The following is an 18359-nucleotide window of genomic DNA, read 5'->3' as shown; positions in this document are numbered from 1 at the left end:
GCAGTCATTTTTACCACCAACATTTTGTGATTTGAGTTACACTGCAAAACCAACTAATTAGATTTGCACCCCCAACGTGCCGTGCGTGTGCACCATCAGTGCACACATGACTAAAAGCAAGAATAAGACTACGGCCCCCTTTAACCTCCCATTATCTTTTGCCATGGGGTGGGGACTGCCCTGCTGTTTGAAATGAGAGTACATGTTGCCATATTGATTGAGAAAAAGTACATCTATTACTTTCTTCCTATAATTAATAGATTCAGAACCATCAGAACCCAAGTGCTATGTAACATGCTATTAATCAAAGGTCAGATCCGACGCCTCGTTGTCGAGTATGTTTTATTAGAAACTACTTGTTCCTCTGCCCAAAGTCAACACACAAAGATTCCCTTGGCCAAAGATGTGTTCTCTGGTGCTGATTCTTTACTCAAATATCAAGAAGGTTACACTTTCCTGTTCTGGCTTCATATCAGATCACTTTTCAGCCTGCAATAGACTAACTCATTTTATGCTTTATAAATCACCTTGAAACAGAATTAGTATTAATACATCTTTGAGTGTGAACCCTATTTTTATTTTCTGTGATTCAAATATTTGCTAGGAATTTGCGAAAGTAATCTGTGCATAAGTACGTATTTCTTGGCAATGAGAAAAATCACTTTTAGACTAAAAGTTATTGAGGCAGCTCACGCCAGGAGGTATATTTGAAAGTTCCGTTTTACAGGCTGTGTGTCCCACATTCTCAGTCTTGCCTGTGTTGTCACATCAAGTAATAACTCATTGGAAAACGGTAACGGAGATTGTGAAACCCTACAACTTTGAGGATCCCCCCCTCACACACAACACACACACACACACACACACACACACACACACACACACACACACACACACACAAATTCTATGTAAAAATAAAGGAGTTTTGTATTGACCATGATAGGAACATAGTAGCCATAACTACTTCTGTTAGAAGGTATTTATTGACAGGGAGATGACAGCTGTAAGGGAAAGGTGTCACTGGGATTATTAGGGACATTTAAAAAATTATCCTTATATGCAAAAATGAAAGGTGAGGGAGCATAGTGAAGGGTTGTCCAGAATTACCCAGGCCTGGGACTCCCCTGAGCTACCGTAATCACCAGTCATTATGTTATAGGAGAGAGAACAGCAGAGACCCCTATTGCAAAAAGCAGCAGTTCATATAATTAATTTTGCCATTGTAAAAATCATTTGTAAAATTTGCATTATTAACATTATCAAGTCACTAGTTGGTGAGACATCAGACGTGATGAGAGTGAAGGGCAGCTTAGGGAGAACTGGGCCTTAAACCCTCAGCAGATCGGAGTTAGGATCAAAGGCGCTTGCTTTATGTGGCTGTGCTAGACTTTGAAGTCCTGACTGCACCTACAGCACTCATTTCATCAAGTTCACTGGTGTCTTAATAGCAGATCAATAAGTTTCAAAGTCGGAGAGTTAATTTGATACTAGTGCTGATGTGGTCGTGCTGGGGAAGCGAGAGAGAGGCAGGAAGGCTGCCTATTAACAACTCTGGTACAGAGCACACAAAGATGCAGATTACGGATTGTGCGTGGCCAGGAAAAGGCAGGCTCGGGCTGCAGGCGGGAAGCTGAACACTGATAAAGCAAGGGCTCCTTAATTTAGACATCTCAGATTGTTTAGAAGCTAGTCTGTACTTGTGAAAAGCTGTAGTGAGATTCACACATAGGTGTGTTTACATAGGTCTCCATTTGGTATAGATCATGGGCTATGTGCACACAGGTCTTTCTAAATAGGTGTTTCAGGGCCCCACGTTTTACTGCATAAAGTGCATTCGTAGATTTTTATGGGACAATACCGGGAGGGGGGAATGGAACAATCTATTTGTGGTTTTGAAAGGCACTTTGAAGGTATGCTTATATCTCGGGGATGATGCTTATCTATTTTAAAAGTAGCATTGGGAATACCTATTGAGATATAATAGATAGACGTTCATAATTTGTTATATGATCAAATGTAATTCATTAAAAAATTATGTAGAATAGGTCTGACCCCCCTGTCCCTTTCTTTCATTATAGTGTGGCTATACAGAATTGTGTCACCAGCACGCGTACACACACACACACACACACACACACACACACACACACTCACAGTCTCCGTTCTCCCCACTTAGGAAGGTGGTACATTTTGATGATCCAGTCCAAAGACTTGTTAGACATAAAGAAACCAGTGGATAAAGCCCTGGTAAATTGAAAGAGAGAAGGAGAGAAGTTGGGGTGAATTGGCATGTTTGTATGTGTGTTTGTTTGTTCTCTTTGTTTTTAGCGATTTTGCTTGGGTCCTTCTAATGGGGTAAATAGACAACTGTGGAATATGTGGTAAAGGCGACCACTTCAGGAGGAGGGATGCAAGGGTGCTTTTTTTTGGGGAGGGGGGGGAAGTGAGGGCTGTAAAGACACAGAGTTCAAAGATGCAAATCATAAGAAAGTAGGAACCTTTTGTAAAAACTGTGCGATAAGAACTTTGCCATCTGATGCTCAGCACAGGCCTCCCCGCACCGAAGGTCAGATTCACACCCTTTTTGAACAAAACTCTAATTTAGAATGTTCATCTAAGGGTTGATAATGGCATTAGGAGGCCAGTGGGGTGGTCAGTGGGTGTTGAAGATTAGCTCAGTGGCCGGGGTGGCTTTACCTAGACCCCCGCGATTCATTGGGTAGATTAAGCATCACATCTGTCATTTTATCCCTTTTACCACATTTAAAAAAGAAAAGGGGGGTGGAAATACTATCTCGAAGACAATTTCTGTGGAGCGGACCAGTGAGGCACACTCTGCCTAAAACGCTAAGAAATCGCTACATATGTGTCTTCCTATATGTGTAATTTCCTTATGCGCCCCGTCAGTCTGCATGGCAGAGAGTCATAGATGTTGAGATCATTTGAGTGAATTCAAATAAGTTGGTTATACCAGGTAAGCTGCAAGTTTTTACCCTTGTTTTGTTTTAATCAGGTCTTTTGCCTGTTTGTGGAGTAAGCGCTGTGTGGCCGTCATCTCCTGAGCCATTTGCCGATGAGCTGATCGTGCACTTCATTAAATTGCTGTTAGCTGTTTCTGGCAAAACTTTTATTTCCACTGTGCATGTGCACCCCAAGTTAGTCAGGCTTGGCTCCTGAGGAGCACAGAGAGAACTGTTCTGGTGCTCCGGGATATGCAGTGGGCACCAGGGGCTTTCTCTGAGTTGGTTGTTTCCTGGGTGCTGGTGTAGGAAGATGTCACCGTGCAAGGGAACTTCAGAGTTTCTGTAAATGTAATGGTTCACCCTGAATAAAGTGAGAGAGACAGGGCTCGGGATCTGGGGAATAGGGGAGAAGGAGCCGTGCTGATGAAGGTGTCTCTTGTCAGATTTGTGTAGAATTATTTACTGTGCTGTCTTTCCTGAGCCGCCACAGTAGAAGTGAAGACATGGAAGACTATCCCAGATGGGACGAACTGCTCAGACTCTGTTCTTTTTTTTAAAAAGGAAAAGATTTCGGGAGGAAAAGTCTTTTTCTTTAGAACAGTATGAATAAAATCTGGACAGCTGTCGAGAAAGATACGCAGTCTGCATTTTTTTTTCTTTTTCTTTTTCTTTCTTTTTTTTTTTTTTTTTTAAATTTAGCTTCCACCATAACTAAATAGCTTGAATAGTACATCTTTCCTCTTTTTTCCCCTTCATACATAATGATCTCTACTTCATTAAAAGCGTATTAATCTGGTTCCCGGTCTCTTGGGAGGCACCTTAAGATGATGATATTGTGGGTTTTTTCCCCCCGAATTGTTTAAAAAAAATTCTAGCAGATTTGGTCCCTGTCAGTCAGAAATAATTGTGTTCTTAATCTTGTCCCTGATGGGTGACTTGGAGTTCAGCAACGGACCGGCTCCAATGACAAATACAGTATTAATATTCATTAACTGCTTTGACAATGCTAATTTTGATGCAGTAGTAAAGGGCCTTCCAAAGTTAGCGGCCAAAGCATCAGAGCTGCGCAAGGTGGCAAGATAATTTGTGCTGGTTTGCTGAGCTGAAGGCTTTTAAAGTCTGTAGCAAAAAGCTAGGTACCACAAACAAAAAAGAGAAAGGGAGGAAAGTTCTGAAGCATTGCAAGGCAGGGCTGCGGAAATAATACGATCACAGTCCGCTAAAAAATTTGACACCTCTGATGCAGTTTCTTTGAGTGAAATTTCTACAAAGTTGCAACAAAAAAAAAGCATAGCATGGTAAGTCAGCACATTCTTGATTTTGTTTAATCTTTTTGATCTTTTCAATTATCGCTATTTGAAGATCAATAGTCATTTTTTCCTACTATGCTTAGAAGATGCGCAGCCGTGGTTTAATATGTGTTAGGACCATTTGGTTTGAAGAAACATATCCACAAGTTTTGGTGTTTTTTTTTTCCTTTCTTTCTATCTTTTTTTTTTAAGTTAGTATGAAAATGTTATACAGTGTATTCTTGTGAATTCTCTTACATACAACTGTTTTTTAATGATCTATTTTGGTTTTTGTATTTCCTCCCCAACAAACAGTAGAATTCAGCGAGTTAATTAAGATCTAAATGTAGTCAAGAATTTTATAGGATTCTTTCAGGTGGGGAGAAACCTTGGGAGTGAAGTGGTCCTCCAACTTTATCTAAATTCAGCCAGCTTCCTCCCCTTCCTTTTCTCAATGGCATCAGATAGCTATTAAAGCTTAATTTCACCGGAGATCTGCAGAGTGTTACTTTCACCAACTTAGGTGAACTCGCTCGGATTATTGAAATTGCTTTTATGCTTGCCAAGTCGGCAAACAAAATATTAGGCTTTGTTCTTTTGATTGAATGCTGGGTTGGGGGGAAAAAGAGAAGAGTGAAAAGGCCCTGCCTTTTTTTTATACGCCCCCTCCCTCTTTTGGGGGTGGATTGTTGTGGAACCGACCGGGGGAGATCCCCGTTATTGTGCGCTTCGCAGTGAATGGAACGGTGCCTGAGCATCCCATCCCGCGCGGCACGGCTGCGGGTTGCTCGTGGAACTGTGGGCGCTACGTGAGCTGCAGGGCGGGTGCTGCCCTCCAGCGGGCCCGGGCCATCCGTGCGGCAGCATGCCTGCGAGCCGGCGGCGGCTAGAACAGCGCGGCGACCCCTAGATGGTAAGCGATGTGCCCCGGGTACCAAGCCTTGCATGCTCCGCGCCCAGCCCAGGCCATGCCGGCTGTCAGTGCGCAGGAACTTTAAGATTGATGCGCTTTGACTGGTAAGGTCCTGATGGGTAGAGTCGACTTGTTTTAGTCTTCCTTAAAACCACAACAAGGCTTAAAGAAAGAAAAGAAATGAGAAAAGGAAGGAAGAAGCAGAGGGAGAGAGGTACCTTTTCATTTCACACTATTATTGTTTAATTTGCAAGTATCCGCACGTGGAGGGCACTCATTCCTTTCACTCACCAAGTTAGAGTGACAGCGTCCACTCCTCAGCCCCTCTCCTTCCCCACTGTGTGTACTCTCTTAAAATACACACACTTTCACCTTTTCATGTGTGAAAGTTTTGGAACAGTAGATGGATACACCTTTCCTATAGTTATGTTTTCTGTTTAGATATGGCCGTCTAATCCACTAATGTTGATTTCCTGCTCTTGTAATCTCCCTGTTTTGGCATCTTAAACCTCCTTATTTAAAACAACAAAACTGACTTTGCTTGGAGACAGGCGGGGATCCTGGGTTGTGAGTGGACAGTCTCTGGCCCCTGCGTCCCTTCTCCTCCACAGCATTTTACGTAATGCCCTGCTGAACAGGACTGCTCTCTGTTTTTGGTTTGAGGAATTTTTTTTATCCTACCCCCACCTCCCCCTTGCTAATCTCAACTTTGAAGCAAGCTTTTTTAGCCTTTTGATTTTCTGTTTTGTTTTGTTTTGTTTTAGTGGATTGTTCTGAGTATGGGTGTGTATCTGACAAGTTGGGGTGCTCTGGGAATGAGGTCTGGACAGTGGATATGGGACAGCAAATCACCCTGAAGGAGTTCCTTGAGAGACAAGTCTTAGTTTGAAGACATTGGAGAGCTTTTTCTGCTTTTCTTTTCAACCGGGGGGTGGGGGGGGGGAAGACTGGAAGACTGGAACTCTGTTGGCTCTTTCCCAGTTTCCTTTCCCCTTGTCCTTCGGGAAAGCTGGGGAGCAAATTCTTAGCCCAAGCTGTTGGTGATGCTAGCAGACTTTCCAAGTGACTGTTGCTGGGTGATCAGAGCCTGTCTGTCAGCCGATAGAGAACTTGCAGTTTACTTAAGAAATTGCGGGAGCCACAAAAGCAGCTGCTGGGAGTGTGGTGGTCTTGGTGAATGGAGGGAGGGAAGGCAATTAGGGGGCTGTGTGGTTGGGGCTTTTTACTTGTCAAACTCGAAGCTCGCTGCTTTTGTTAGCGACATGTAAAGGGAAATGGCAGGGTTTTGTTTTGGCATTAAGGGCCTTAAAGATTGCTGCTCCACACTTGTGCAGGAAGGCTAGAGAAGTCCAGAAAGGGGCCACAGAGTGCTAGTATTTTTTTTTAAAGCAAAAGAATAGAAAATGAAGAAGTCCTACTTTTTTTTTTTTGTTGATCTTCAGCCCTTCCAGCCCTTGTTTTGGTTGATTCCTGCCTTTTTTGGGGGGGTGGGGAGTCAAGGGGATTAACTTGCCCCATGTATGAACAGATCGCTTAAAGAAATACAGTCTGAAAACAGTTCTGTGTCCTTGGAGATAAACAGGCAGTCTGTGCAATAAAGGAAAAACATCTTCATTACAATAATGTGTCCTGAGTTCAGGAAACCAAACCTCGGCCACTAGTCTTGCTTTTAGCAGGACAAACCTAGGATGGTTTCCTACCTGCTTGCAGATGAGAGCCGTGTGTTTGCTTTTGAGCATGAAATGATTCTGGAGTTTAGTCTGTTAGACATTCTGCTATGTGACTCAACATCTCCCAGGGCAGCCACCCACCCACCGCACTCCCCTCCTGAGTGCAAAGGGGACCATTTTCGGGCCTGTTCTCTCTGAGGGTCTCAACTCAAATTAGGTTAAGCCCACACCAATGTACCTGGCCCTGGATCCTATGAAAGCCCCAGGAAAAGTAAGTTGAATACATGACTTTTCCTCCCTGCTTCTCTGTTCTCTCTCTCTCTCTCTCTCTCTCTCTCTCTCTCTCTCTCTCTCTCTCTCTCTCTCTCTCTCGTTCCTCTTCCTGCGGGAAAGCTCATATACCCACCAGGTAAAGCAGTCTGCTAGCCAGAGGTCTGGCTTTCAATGCCGGATGCAGGAAGCCCACTTCCCCCTGCTTGCAAGGAGGTCATCTGAAAATCAGGCAGCCTCACACTCTGGGCAGGAGGAGAGGGTATGCACCAGTGGCAGGCAGGGCCTCACAAGGTGTCACTTCTGTGTCACAGTGACAAGAAAATATACTTTCTTCCTCCCTCCCTCCCTCTCTCCCATTGCAGCCCTCTCCCTAAGAAATTTGTTTTGAGGGATTTGACAATCTTGCAGATAAAGCGCCTGCCTACTGCACTGGTTGATCATTTCCTTCATGGCTGACCGTAATTTCTTTGCTACTCTTAGCTCTGTCCCTGACACCCAAGGTGAGGGAGGGGGACTTTTCTTAGGTGCCCTGAGCTGGTTGGGGAAAATGGGCCTTCCTCCTCCTTCCTTCATGGATCCTGGAGCAGGGACGATTAGGAGCTAGAAGGAATTTTACATTTTAAAAAATACTTAATTTGAAGCTGCAGCCAGCTGAATTAGATAATTAAATGTTTTTAAATTTTTAAAACTTTTTTTTTAAGAGAGGGTGTGGAGGGGAAGGCCCAGCAAAGCAGTCATATGCAGTACAAACAAGTGTGTCCAGCTAGAGACCTAGAGGCATTCCCGGGCTTTTAAGATGCATTTTTTCAGCTCTTTAAGTGAGCGCTATAAAGGGAGGGAGGGCTGAGAGGAAAAAGAAAAGTGAGAGAAGCTGGGAGGGAGAAAGAAAAAAGCTGGCCCAGTCCCATCTTGAAGGTACAGAGAAAGTTTTTTTTTTCTTTTTTCTTTTTAGAGTGGAGAGAGGGCAAGGCAGAGGTATTATGTACCCCAGGGATGCAGGGTTAGTGGGGATGGAGGATTTGAGTGGGAAGGGAGGAGCAGTGGCCCCTGGGGTCTCTCTCTTGCAGCAGTTGGGCGCTTGGCACCTCAATTTGAATTGCTGGGTGAGTAGCGGTGTGTGTGTGTGTGTGTGTGTGTGTGTGTGTGTCTCCATACTCATGGTCTTGACCATGAGACCCTGTGCTTCCTTTTCTTCTTTAAAGGACTTTTTAAAAACTTAGACAAGAGAAGGGGGGGGATGACACAAGAAGGAATGGGCAGCCCAGGCCGCGCCCTGTCCCTGTGGGATTTCACTGTATCCTTTTGGGGGAGAAGAGAAAGGGTTAAACGAAGATGGGGAGGAGAGAAAGTCTGACTTTCATCTCAGTTCTTACAGCCCATGGCAGGTGCACTGTAGTTTCACCTACCACAGCGGCCTGCTAGGGGAGGCAGTGAGGAAGGAGAGCAGCCTTGCCCCGAAGGGGACTGTGCCTCTCCAGGCGTGGGGGCTACTGTACACTGAGTGTTGGTTTCATATTTAACGCTGCCTTTCTGTTGCTCTGTGTTTGGTTGTTTTTGTTTTGTTTTGTTTTTGGTGTTTCCTTTCTTTCTTTCTTTCTTTCTTTCTTTCTTTCTTTCTTTCTTTCTTTCTTTTAGTCTCCAAACTTAGGTGTAGGCCTTTCCAGGCCCTGGTGTTGCTGGTGGTGTTTATATTTTCGAAATCTATAAAAAGCTGTTTTGGAAAGCTGATGGTGGGACCAGTGACAGCTCCTGTTGACCGTGAGAGCAGGATCTTCTTTCTGCAGCATGGGTTAGGGGCTGGGGTACACTGTGATGCGCCCCAGCACCTGGGGGCTAGGATACACTGCATCCACTCCAGCCTGGGCTCACACTGTTTGCCATAACCAGTGAGAACATTTTTATTTAATCTGTAGGCAATTCTCTTATTATCTTCATAATTACTGTAATTATTGTTTTTGTTGTTGTTGAATGGCCAAATAAAAATACTTGAGTGATTAACCAGGTCAGATTAGGGGGAAAAGATGTTTTTGTGAGAGAAACAAAGCATTATGTAGACTGTGAAGGTAGCTGTGTTAAAAATCCTTGTTTGTTATATTGAAGGCCAACGCGGCAGCTCGTTCTCTGCAAGTCTGGAAGTGCAGTGTTAGGCAACAGCATGTGTAAACCTCTTTCTGCGGCTCTCTAGCTCAGCCTAGTTCTGAAAACTGTTAAGACTTTCAGGGACTCGGGTGCTGGCCAGTACTGTGTGAGTCATGTTGGAAAGTTTCCACCCAGACCCTCGTATAGGAGCAAGATTCCTGAGACACCCCGTCCCTTGTTTGTAGAAATGACTTAGAACTTTGTGGTCCTGTGGCTCAACGGGGGACACTAGCAGGGGAGGGGGACTCCATTCTGAGCGAGGCCTTGTGAAAGGGGACCAGCCTTTAAATCCCAGCGATACACACATTATAGCTGTTGCGTTGTCCTCTAACATTTTCTGGAAGCTGGGTATTTTCTGGAAGCAGCCGAGATGGCAACTTTGCCTTCTCAGAGAAACCTCCCTTGGAGTTGGTGGGGCGCTTGACTGAGCTGTGTCTCGGAATCCTTTCCTTCTGTAATACTGTGAAATGTGGGGAACCCTGCTATGCCCCCCATTTCCAGACTGCTCCCCACACTGGGGGACTCAACACTTGGATGCTGCTTACTCTGACAGCCTTCTTCCACACCAGCAACAACCACGGGGAACAGCCACGCGACTCTGGGTCCTTACCATGTGTCTCCACACGCCTTTATAGGAAAGGCTGCTGAAGTCTGGGCCACTAGCGGGGCAAAATGGGGCAGCCGACACCTCTACTTGTCTCCTCTCTGTCTGTGTGCTCAGACTCCTCCTGCATCCTGCTGTCTGGGTCTGTGCGTCGTATGAATGCAGCCTTCCTCCTCTAGGCTGGCCCGCTTGCTATCTCCCAAGGAGAAAATATACTTTCTGAGGGAAATGACTGCTTCCTGAACTCGGTGGAGCAAGCATGGGTTTTTGAACACAGATCTAAATTCCTAAGTTAGGCCCTGGTGTGGAAGCTGTTAGCAGCCAAAGGCCTTTTCAGGCCGCTGTCCCTCGTAAGTAAATGCAGAGGTGCTGTCGGGTTTTGTTGCTCGCTTTTCCTAAACTTCTCAGGATGTATTAGCCATTATGCACTTAAGATGTATTCTCAACTAAAATGGGTGATTTCCGTTCCATTGTATTCAGGAACCCCAGGTCTTGGGGTTGTTGTGTTTGGGGCCGGTGGCCTGGAAATCGTTATTGTATTTTAAAGTTGTTTCACATTGGAGTGCTGGGAGGGCTTCGTTTGGAACCCGTTAGATTTATTCCTGGCTCTTCTAGAAACAGCTGTATCCTCTTACCCAGTTCCCAAACATTCTCTACACACCCAGACGCTCAGCAAGATTGATTATGCTAACACTAATCATTTAATTCCCAAGTAATGGAGAAATATTTGGCGGGAGGGTGGAGGTCGAAAATTCCTGGGAAATTACTTCGGGGTGAAGTGGCTTGTGAAGGACTGGAACAGTGCGTAGACCCCGATGTTGCCGGAGGGAGGCAGGCAGAAAACCCTGGAAACCTAGCCTGGACCAGCGGGCCAAAACTGAAGTATGCAGATGTTTCAAGGGTTAGCTGAAAGGCACAGGGATGTGTGTGTGTGTGTGTGTGTGTGTGTGTGTGTGTGTGTGTGTGTGTGTGTGTGTGTGAAAATAAATGAGAATGGGTGGCAATAAATTCTGTTTAATGAACTTACCTGGGAGTGGGTTGTTCAAGAGCCTGTGAAAGCAGAGGTTTGCTGCGTAGGGACTGGGCTACAGTTTGTTCAAAGCCAATCATCTGGAACACAGATCCATTTTCTAGGTTTGAAGGCCCCCCCCCGCTTTGCTTGTGCACCCCAACACCACTGTTCCCTGTCTCCTTTTCAGGCATTACGTAAAGGTCACCAAGAATTGCTGAACTTGACCATATGGGTTCCGGCAACTGAGGCTGGCTATCTTTGGCTTAGCAGTTGGGTGGTTCTAGTGTAGGAAGAGGCCCCTCCCCTCCGTCAGAGGCCAAGGCCTAAGGATGGCTGAACTAGCTAGCACTGTGTGTGCGCACCTATGCAAGCGAGACTGCATGGAAGCAGACCGCACACCTGCCCTCTCACTGCCTTCCCTGTCCAGTCATTTCCTTGTAAGGAGAATTTTAATGCCTATGAGTCCACAGGAAACTATGGGGCGGCAGAATTTTTATAGACAGCGGGAGAAATAAATCTCCATGGTTCCTTTTCTCGCTGTGTAAATGGATCTGGAGAGAGACAGACAGACACAGAGAAATTGATGATTTACAGAACAGATAACGACCCAGCCATTACTTCAGATCTCAGTTGTGGAAGATGAAACTTTGCCTCCTGGTGGGTTCTTGGCCCAACACCTGGCCAGACACAGGCCGTGCACAGTCGATGCTGGTGAGCATTTCTCTTCTGCATGTCACAGGCAGATCTCTTTCCAAGGCGTTTCTCCATGTAAAACTAGAACTCAGAGAAACCCTCTCCTTTTCATTTGTTACTTTCAGTGGCAGCACTGTAGACATCGCTAGTTACTGCGCACACAACACCGTGCACAATTAGCTGGGAGCAAAGCCCCGCAACCAAAGCAACAACTTACACCTCATGGAGACAGCCTGGCCATGGTGCTGCCTGTGTCCTGGCTGGGCTTCTCGTGAAAGGGTCTGAGGAAGCCTATTTAGAATGAGGAAGGCCGACCTTCCTATGTTAGATATAAGAGGTTCGAAGGATACAAGATGCTGGCCAGCTGGACTGGAGTGAGGCAGCTGGTACACTTCTTAGTAGCCTTTCTTACAGCTGGGGACGGTGCTGCTCCGTGTCTGGGTGCCGGTGGTTGGGGCAATAGGTTTACACCTGCTGGCTATCCTACCGCCTTCTAGTGCAAGGCCTGAGGAAAACCATGATTAGCTGACTGCCAAGGAGTTGCTGGTGACTACAAACAGCAACTCCTCCTTTTTCTCCCCTCGGCCCCTCCCTCACCCCCAGCACTGACAAGTATGGAGGCATGTCTGAAGCCTCACCTAGTCTCTATTGGGCTCAACACAGCCAAAGCATACAGAGAAGTGGGTGAGTGCGCTACTGTGGTTCTTTTGTGTGTAAATCTGGAGTGCCCTGGGCAGAGGAGAACCATTCCCCACCTCCCGTGTCCACACCGCGAGAGCAGAAGGCTGGCAAATGCTCCTGAGTTGCGGCTTTTGTTTAGTTGTGCTAGGCTCCCTCAAGGCCCTCTCGGGTGAGCGGAACGGAGGCAGGGCACTGCAGAGCATCGAAGAGGAGGAAGCTCCATTTGCTTCCACTGTCTTTGATTAACAGGTGGCCGAGGTGAATGGTGAGCTTCCAGTCCCTCTAGGCTTGCTCCCAATTATAGGAGGTCGAGGGGTAGGGTTAGAGGGTGGCTCATGGAGGGACCCAGAAACATCTTTGTCTTTCACTTGCCAGTTCTGAGCAGGCTTGGAGGGAGTAAGGGTGCCTGGCAATGGTCAAGTTGCTGAACACTAAACCTGAGAGTTCTTGAGAGGTCAAAGGTCAGCTGCAGGGTCACTCCCCCCACTGTAGCTGGATGAATACTCCTGTGGCTGGCAAGGCTTTGTGTGCTCTGAGGGCCATTGAAGTAACTTTTCTTTATAATTTAACTATTCAGTGCTCAGGCCCGTGGAGTTTAATGAAGGGAACAAGGAGGGCCTCGCCTGGGATCTCTGAGTCCATCCTTGGTAGAAAGCGGAAAGCCCAAGTCACGGGTGAGGAGTTTGAGCTCCTTTATATACACATTTTTTTTTTGCTGTCTTTAATAGAGTTCAGGGTTTTAGATAGTTTGTTTATTATCTTCGGTTTCTTGTATAGCCAGACCTAACCACAGACAGCATTTTGTCACCAAAATCCTGCTAGGCCCTGGTTGTGTTTGGGAAGTGGAGAGAGTCAATTCAAAGCCCTGACCAGTGCCAGGCTTGCCTGGTGGAGTCAGGGGACCTGGGAACACTCCTGATTTCCTCTTGGTCCCAGAGCAACTGTGTCTAGGGGAGGTCGACACAGGCTGGTCTCACAGGCTGCCTCCTGCTCCATCAGTAATTTCCGCTCCTAGTAATTCTGGTCCACAGACATTGCTGAAGAGTGGCTGGCATTAGGGATGCTGCAGGAATTGGGGGTGCCCCACGGTTTGGAAGTGCCACTCCATCACAGCGTACGAGAAACACTTGTTCACCCCACTGTGTGAGACAACTAACAGAGGCCAGCCATTCATCCTGTGTGCTTTGTGGTTGCACTGAACGGACGTGACTGCTACTCCCTGGTACACATCTGTGCTCTCAGAAACAGGGGCAGATGAGAACTCAGTGCTGGCCGTTTGTTGCTCTGGGGAGGCGCACTGCTTTGGCATAGCCACTGGTTGGTCCTAGTCTTGCTCTGGGACCAGCAATCTAAGTGGCCTAAAGTGGCTGCGTGGGTGAGTTTCTGGTAATGGTGAATTAGGTGGGGGTTATTTGTGGATATCTGGGTTCTGTTTTTTGGTGGCACAGGCATGCATAGCTTGGTGATATTCTGAAGGGGCTAGGTACTGGGAATAGATTCTTCACCGAAGCCTCCCTGCCTCTCATGACCATGACCTTGGGTATGAGTTAGTGGCCACAGGTTTTGTAGCCAGGTACAGACACCTCAGTAACGCAGATACCTAAGTAAAGGATACCAGGTTTTATGCTACAGTTGGTTGCCTTAGAATATGGATGTTTGTCTATGAAAAAAGGTAAGGGGTGGGTATAGAAATGTCATGGGTGTCTTAATCCTCTTCCCCGCTCAGTACTGACTGTTGTTTTAATTTAGATCCCATGATGTATTTCTTGAAGCCTACTGTCACCCTCCTCAGTGAAGTTACTTTTCTCCCAGTGTCTAGAGGGAACATGACGCTTGAAGATCTTGAAGAAGTGGGAGCTATTGAGGGAGAGAAGGGGGTGGGGACAGGCCCTGCCTGCTTGACTAGCTTGCTTTTGTCAGCCAACGCTGTCAAGGTTCTCACCTTGATTCTCGAAGGACTTGTTTATCTCCAGTTTTTGGTTTGGTTTTGTTGTGAGACCCTCCAGGCAGTCTTATCATGGGCACTGTAAGGTGATTTTTTTTTTTCACGAGCTATTCAAATTTATTTGTTAAATACCATGTTTTTAAGAAGGGTGTGTGTGACTTGGGCAGGGTGATAATAGATGGTTCATACTCCTTATCTAGGTGATGACTTCCTTCCTGTGCAACAAAGGGCACATTCTGAGGCTGTATTTTCCCCTCTGTGAGTCACGTTGGAAGATATTAGCCTAGTGGTTAACCACAGTGTCCTTTGTAGTGTCTAGATTGCATTCTGCCAAGTTCCTTTGTATTGAGTGTGTGCCTGCCACTGTGCAGGGCGCTTTAAGTGAATGATTTTATTCAATCTTCATAACCCTACAGTCTAGACATGGCACTTGCCCGGATTTTATGGAGGCAGAAATGAAAGAGAGTGAGGGAAGGAAGAAGGGAGGGAGGGAGAGAAGGTAGGAGGGAGGGAGGGAGGGAGGGAGGGAAGGAGGGAGGGAGGGAGGGAAGGAGGGAGGGAGGGAAGGAGGGAAGGAGGGAAGGAGGGAGGGAAGGAGGGAGGGAGGGAGTGCCAGATCGGTGGAGCAGAATCTTTGTCCCTGTTCTCCTTATGTGCATATCTCTCACTCTCAGCCAGCATAAAGCCATGCTAAAGGTGCTGGGGTAATGGAGACGGTGTCTGCCAGAGCTTTGCACTGGGTCCTATGGCTGATTGGCCCTGTCTTGTTCTATCTCATGCACTTTGGTGGTTTTCACATGGTCTTTGAGATGGTACCAACTTGCTGTCATAGGCTGCACATGGCAGAGTGCAAAGTTCCAGAAGCGTGAATAGCGTGTATGTAGGCCAAGAGAGGTGCGCACTCCACCCTGGCAATGGGAAGAATGCAGTGTGGAAGAAAGGACCTTGGGGTCCAAGGCTAGAGAGACACACGGGTGTTACTAGAAGAGACTCCTTTGTTGTAAGGGCTCCCGGTATTGGCAGGTTTGGGCAGCAGGTAGACCCTACCTTCTGCATCTTAGACCATGGTGTTCCTTCTTGCCTGAGAAGAGATCAACACGGACAGTCAAGGTGACAGCCTAGTAGGGCTTCCATTACCCTCCTAAAGTCAAGTATCATGCATTCGCCGTCCACTCTCTCCCCTCCTGCTCTACCGCACTGCCCGAGTCTTGTCTGCGTGGGAAAAAATTTAATTTGCTGAGAGTAGAATTATACTGGAGCATTGGTGGCAGTGGGTGAGCTCAGACTCCAACTCCTCTGTATACCAGGAGCATCTAAGAGGAGGAAGAGGGAGAATCCTGAAGCACCACACCTGTCTTACCATTGCCAAATGCTCTTGTCGTTCTTCCCTGTGGCTGGAGACAATGAAGGTTTGCCCCACACCCCCACTAGTTCTGATAGAAGATAGCTTGGGGTTGGTGACAGGCCAACCATGTCCCCCGCCAACTCCTTGCTATTTTTGACAGTGATGATGAACCACCACGTTTAATAAACATACTGTGTGTGTTAGGTCTAGTGGGAGCCTTTCCCATGTGCTCTCTGAGAACAAGGGCTTGATTCAGGAGTAGAACGCACATCTTTGGCCTCCGGGTTTCCCTGTGCCTGTATGGCTCTCAAGTCTCAGGGTTGGCCATGGCTAACAGAAGACTCTCTCTGGAAGATGGTTTTGTCTACCTCCATGGTGGCTGTCACATCTGCCCACTGCTCCATAGAAGTCCCTAAAGCAGGCTCAGTCCTGTGACCACTGGGCACAGCCATCCTTCCATGTGGGATATGTGACCTATCTTGAGAGCCATCTGCTTTCTTTCATGTCACCAGGTGTTTGTCTTTCCAACCAAGTTGAAAACTTCTGGAAGGCAGCCTCAGTCACTTTCCTTCCCTCCTGGTACTTACCCCTCCATCCCTGTCTGTCTATTTTTCTCACTCTTCCTTCCTTTCCTACGAACGGAGTAGGAGCTGATCCTTTTGTTCTTTCTCCGTCATTCTTGACAGAAGACCCTCCTGGGAACCTTCCCTTGAGGGACTTGGTGCACTTCCATGAGGCATGGCCACAGGCTTGGGCACAACAGCCCTTTGCTTCTATCCATCCAGCCTAGTCGCCATCCTGGTTGCTGACTCTTGAGAGACTGTTCCTTCGTTTCAACCCTTTGATAACTTTTACTTTAACCATTTTTTGTTTGCAAAATGGTAGCTGGGTCTCCTGAGCAACTGGCTAGCCCCTTTTCTCTGGGAGAGGTGTGCTTTTACAGGAAGCTGTAAACCGAATGACTGGAGATGCTCTTTCGGGATCTTCTAGGAAGACCATGGAAATGGGGCATTTCTTGGCAATGCCTTTACCGTCCTTAACTGTTGTAGGAAGCAACTCTTCCTGCGTTTTATGCCTTTTTGGTCTATTTTTTAAAAAAAGAAAGAAAAAGAAAAGGGAGCCAACAGGAAACACAGGGAGAGAACTAACTGCTCAGTGGTCCCTGAACTCAAGAGGCGCTGGTGGGCAGTGCTGGAACCTGCCTTCTTTTCTTTTAATGCAATTCCTTTTCCTTGATGTTAATGCAACTTGTGCCCTTCCTAGAAGTAATAAAAGGAAATGAAGACACGTTCTGAAATGAAACTTGACTCTAATCCATTCATCATCTAATACTAGCCTCTTTATCTTCTCTGGTACCTAATCTGGTTAAATGTCCCTGTTGTAGGATTTTAGTGAAAATCCCCTATTGGGAATAGGGTTTTTGCAATTGGATTACTCTCAGTAAATGGCCCAGTAGTTCGCTTGTTTCAGCTTAATTTTTTTTCCCCTTTGTGATCTTGCTGGGCTGAGTTATAGCCCAGCATAGAGGGGGAGGAGACAGAGCACGCAGGGCGGAAAGAGGGGAAAGGGTTTGGGAAAAGCCTAGGGGAGATGGCACTGAGGAATATTTGGGATGTTTTTATTTTCTTTGTTTTCTTCTCTTCACCATCTACCCTGCCCCATACGACAAACACTCACACTGTGTCAGTTAGAACTGCCCATTTCTCAAATGCATACCATGGATTAGCCCAATTCATCACCATCCAGTTAATTTATTAGTGGTCCCCGATGGCTTCTTAATGAGTCAGGGCTGCGGTAATCTGCATAAAATATGCAGGTGCTGGCTGGGACAGAGCTTTTCATCCAGGTTGAGTGTGAGTGGTGGAGGCCTGCCTGCTGTGCCTGAGAACCTGTGGAGTTAGGGGTGGGTAGAGAGGCCGGTGGGCGGGGTCCAGCCCTGCCAGGGGCTCTTGTAGATGAAGAGTTTTCCCCTTGGCTTACCTATGAAGCCATCCTGCCTCCTAGAGGTCCCACCATGGTGTGGGAGATTCCACCCTACTATGTGCATAGCCCTAGTAGGTCTAAGATATTAAAGCCTCAACTTTTTACTCATCTACTGACAAAAACAAAACAAAACAAAACAACAACAATAAAAAACCCAAAACTACAAAGTCTCTGTTCCAGTGATGATGAGTGCTCCGAGGTGGACCTGAACTAGGTCGCTGTGTTGAGTAAACTGTCTCCTACTTTTAAATGAATTAGGGAGGTGGGGGCTGGCAGAGTTGAGGGCATCTCACAAGGTCACCCTAGGAGGGTGTTGTAGGGGACACAAGCCCTTGCCCTGAAGCTGCGGGCTATGGAGACACAGCTCACTCTGCCTTCTTCTGCTCTTCCTCCCCCACAGTCGAACAAAGTGCCGGTGGTGCAGCACCCCCACCATGTCCACCCTCTTACGCCTCTCATCACCTACAGCAATGAACATTTCACCCCGGGAAATCCACCTCCACACTTACCAGCCGATGTAGACCCTAAAACAGGTGAGTTGGGGGGGGTGGAGGCGGGGGACGGGTGGGAGGCCATGACTCTAAAGGTCTCTGTCAGGAGTCTGGAGCAGATGGGTAGATGGGATGGGGGCAGTGTGGAGGGAGAAGGAAGCTCTTGGTGGGGCCAGAGTCTGGTGTGTGTGCTGGGAGCATGTTCTCCCTCCTCTTCAGAGAGATCCACTTACAGGGATAAGATTTACGTCAGCACTTTCAGAGAGGGTTGCTTGGGAAACCTGGTTCTGGGTACCATCCTAAGCACACTAAGTAGTAATGGGATTAGAGGTGTGCGCTGGGCACTTTGTGCTTCCCG

The 18359-nt window shown here is 46.9% G+C and overlaps 1 protein-coding gene across 1 annotated transcript in view; it reads left to right on the top strand.

The window, feature by feature from the left end:
• TCF7L2 (transcription factor 7 like 2) overlaps positions 1–18359 on the top strand; it is a 190785-nt gene that overhangs the window by 148269 nt on the left and 24157 nt on the right. The window contains 1 exon segment of the mRNA XM_084772574.1: positions 17911–18043. Within this exon segment, the coding sequence (XP_084628700.1) occupies positions 17911–18043 (133 nt within the window).

The sequence above is a fragment of the Acomys minous genome, assembly GCF_964271855.1.
Source record: "Acomys minous genome assembly, chromosome: 2".
Lineage (NCBI taxonomy): Eukaryota > Metazoa > Chordata > Mammalia > Rodentia > Muridae > Acomys > Acomys minous.
This window is presented reverse-complemented; position numbering and strand designations above follow the sequence as displayed.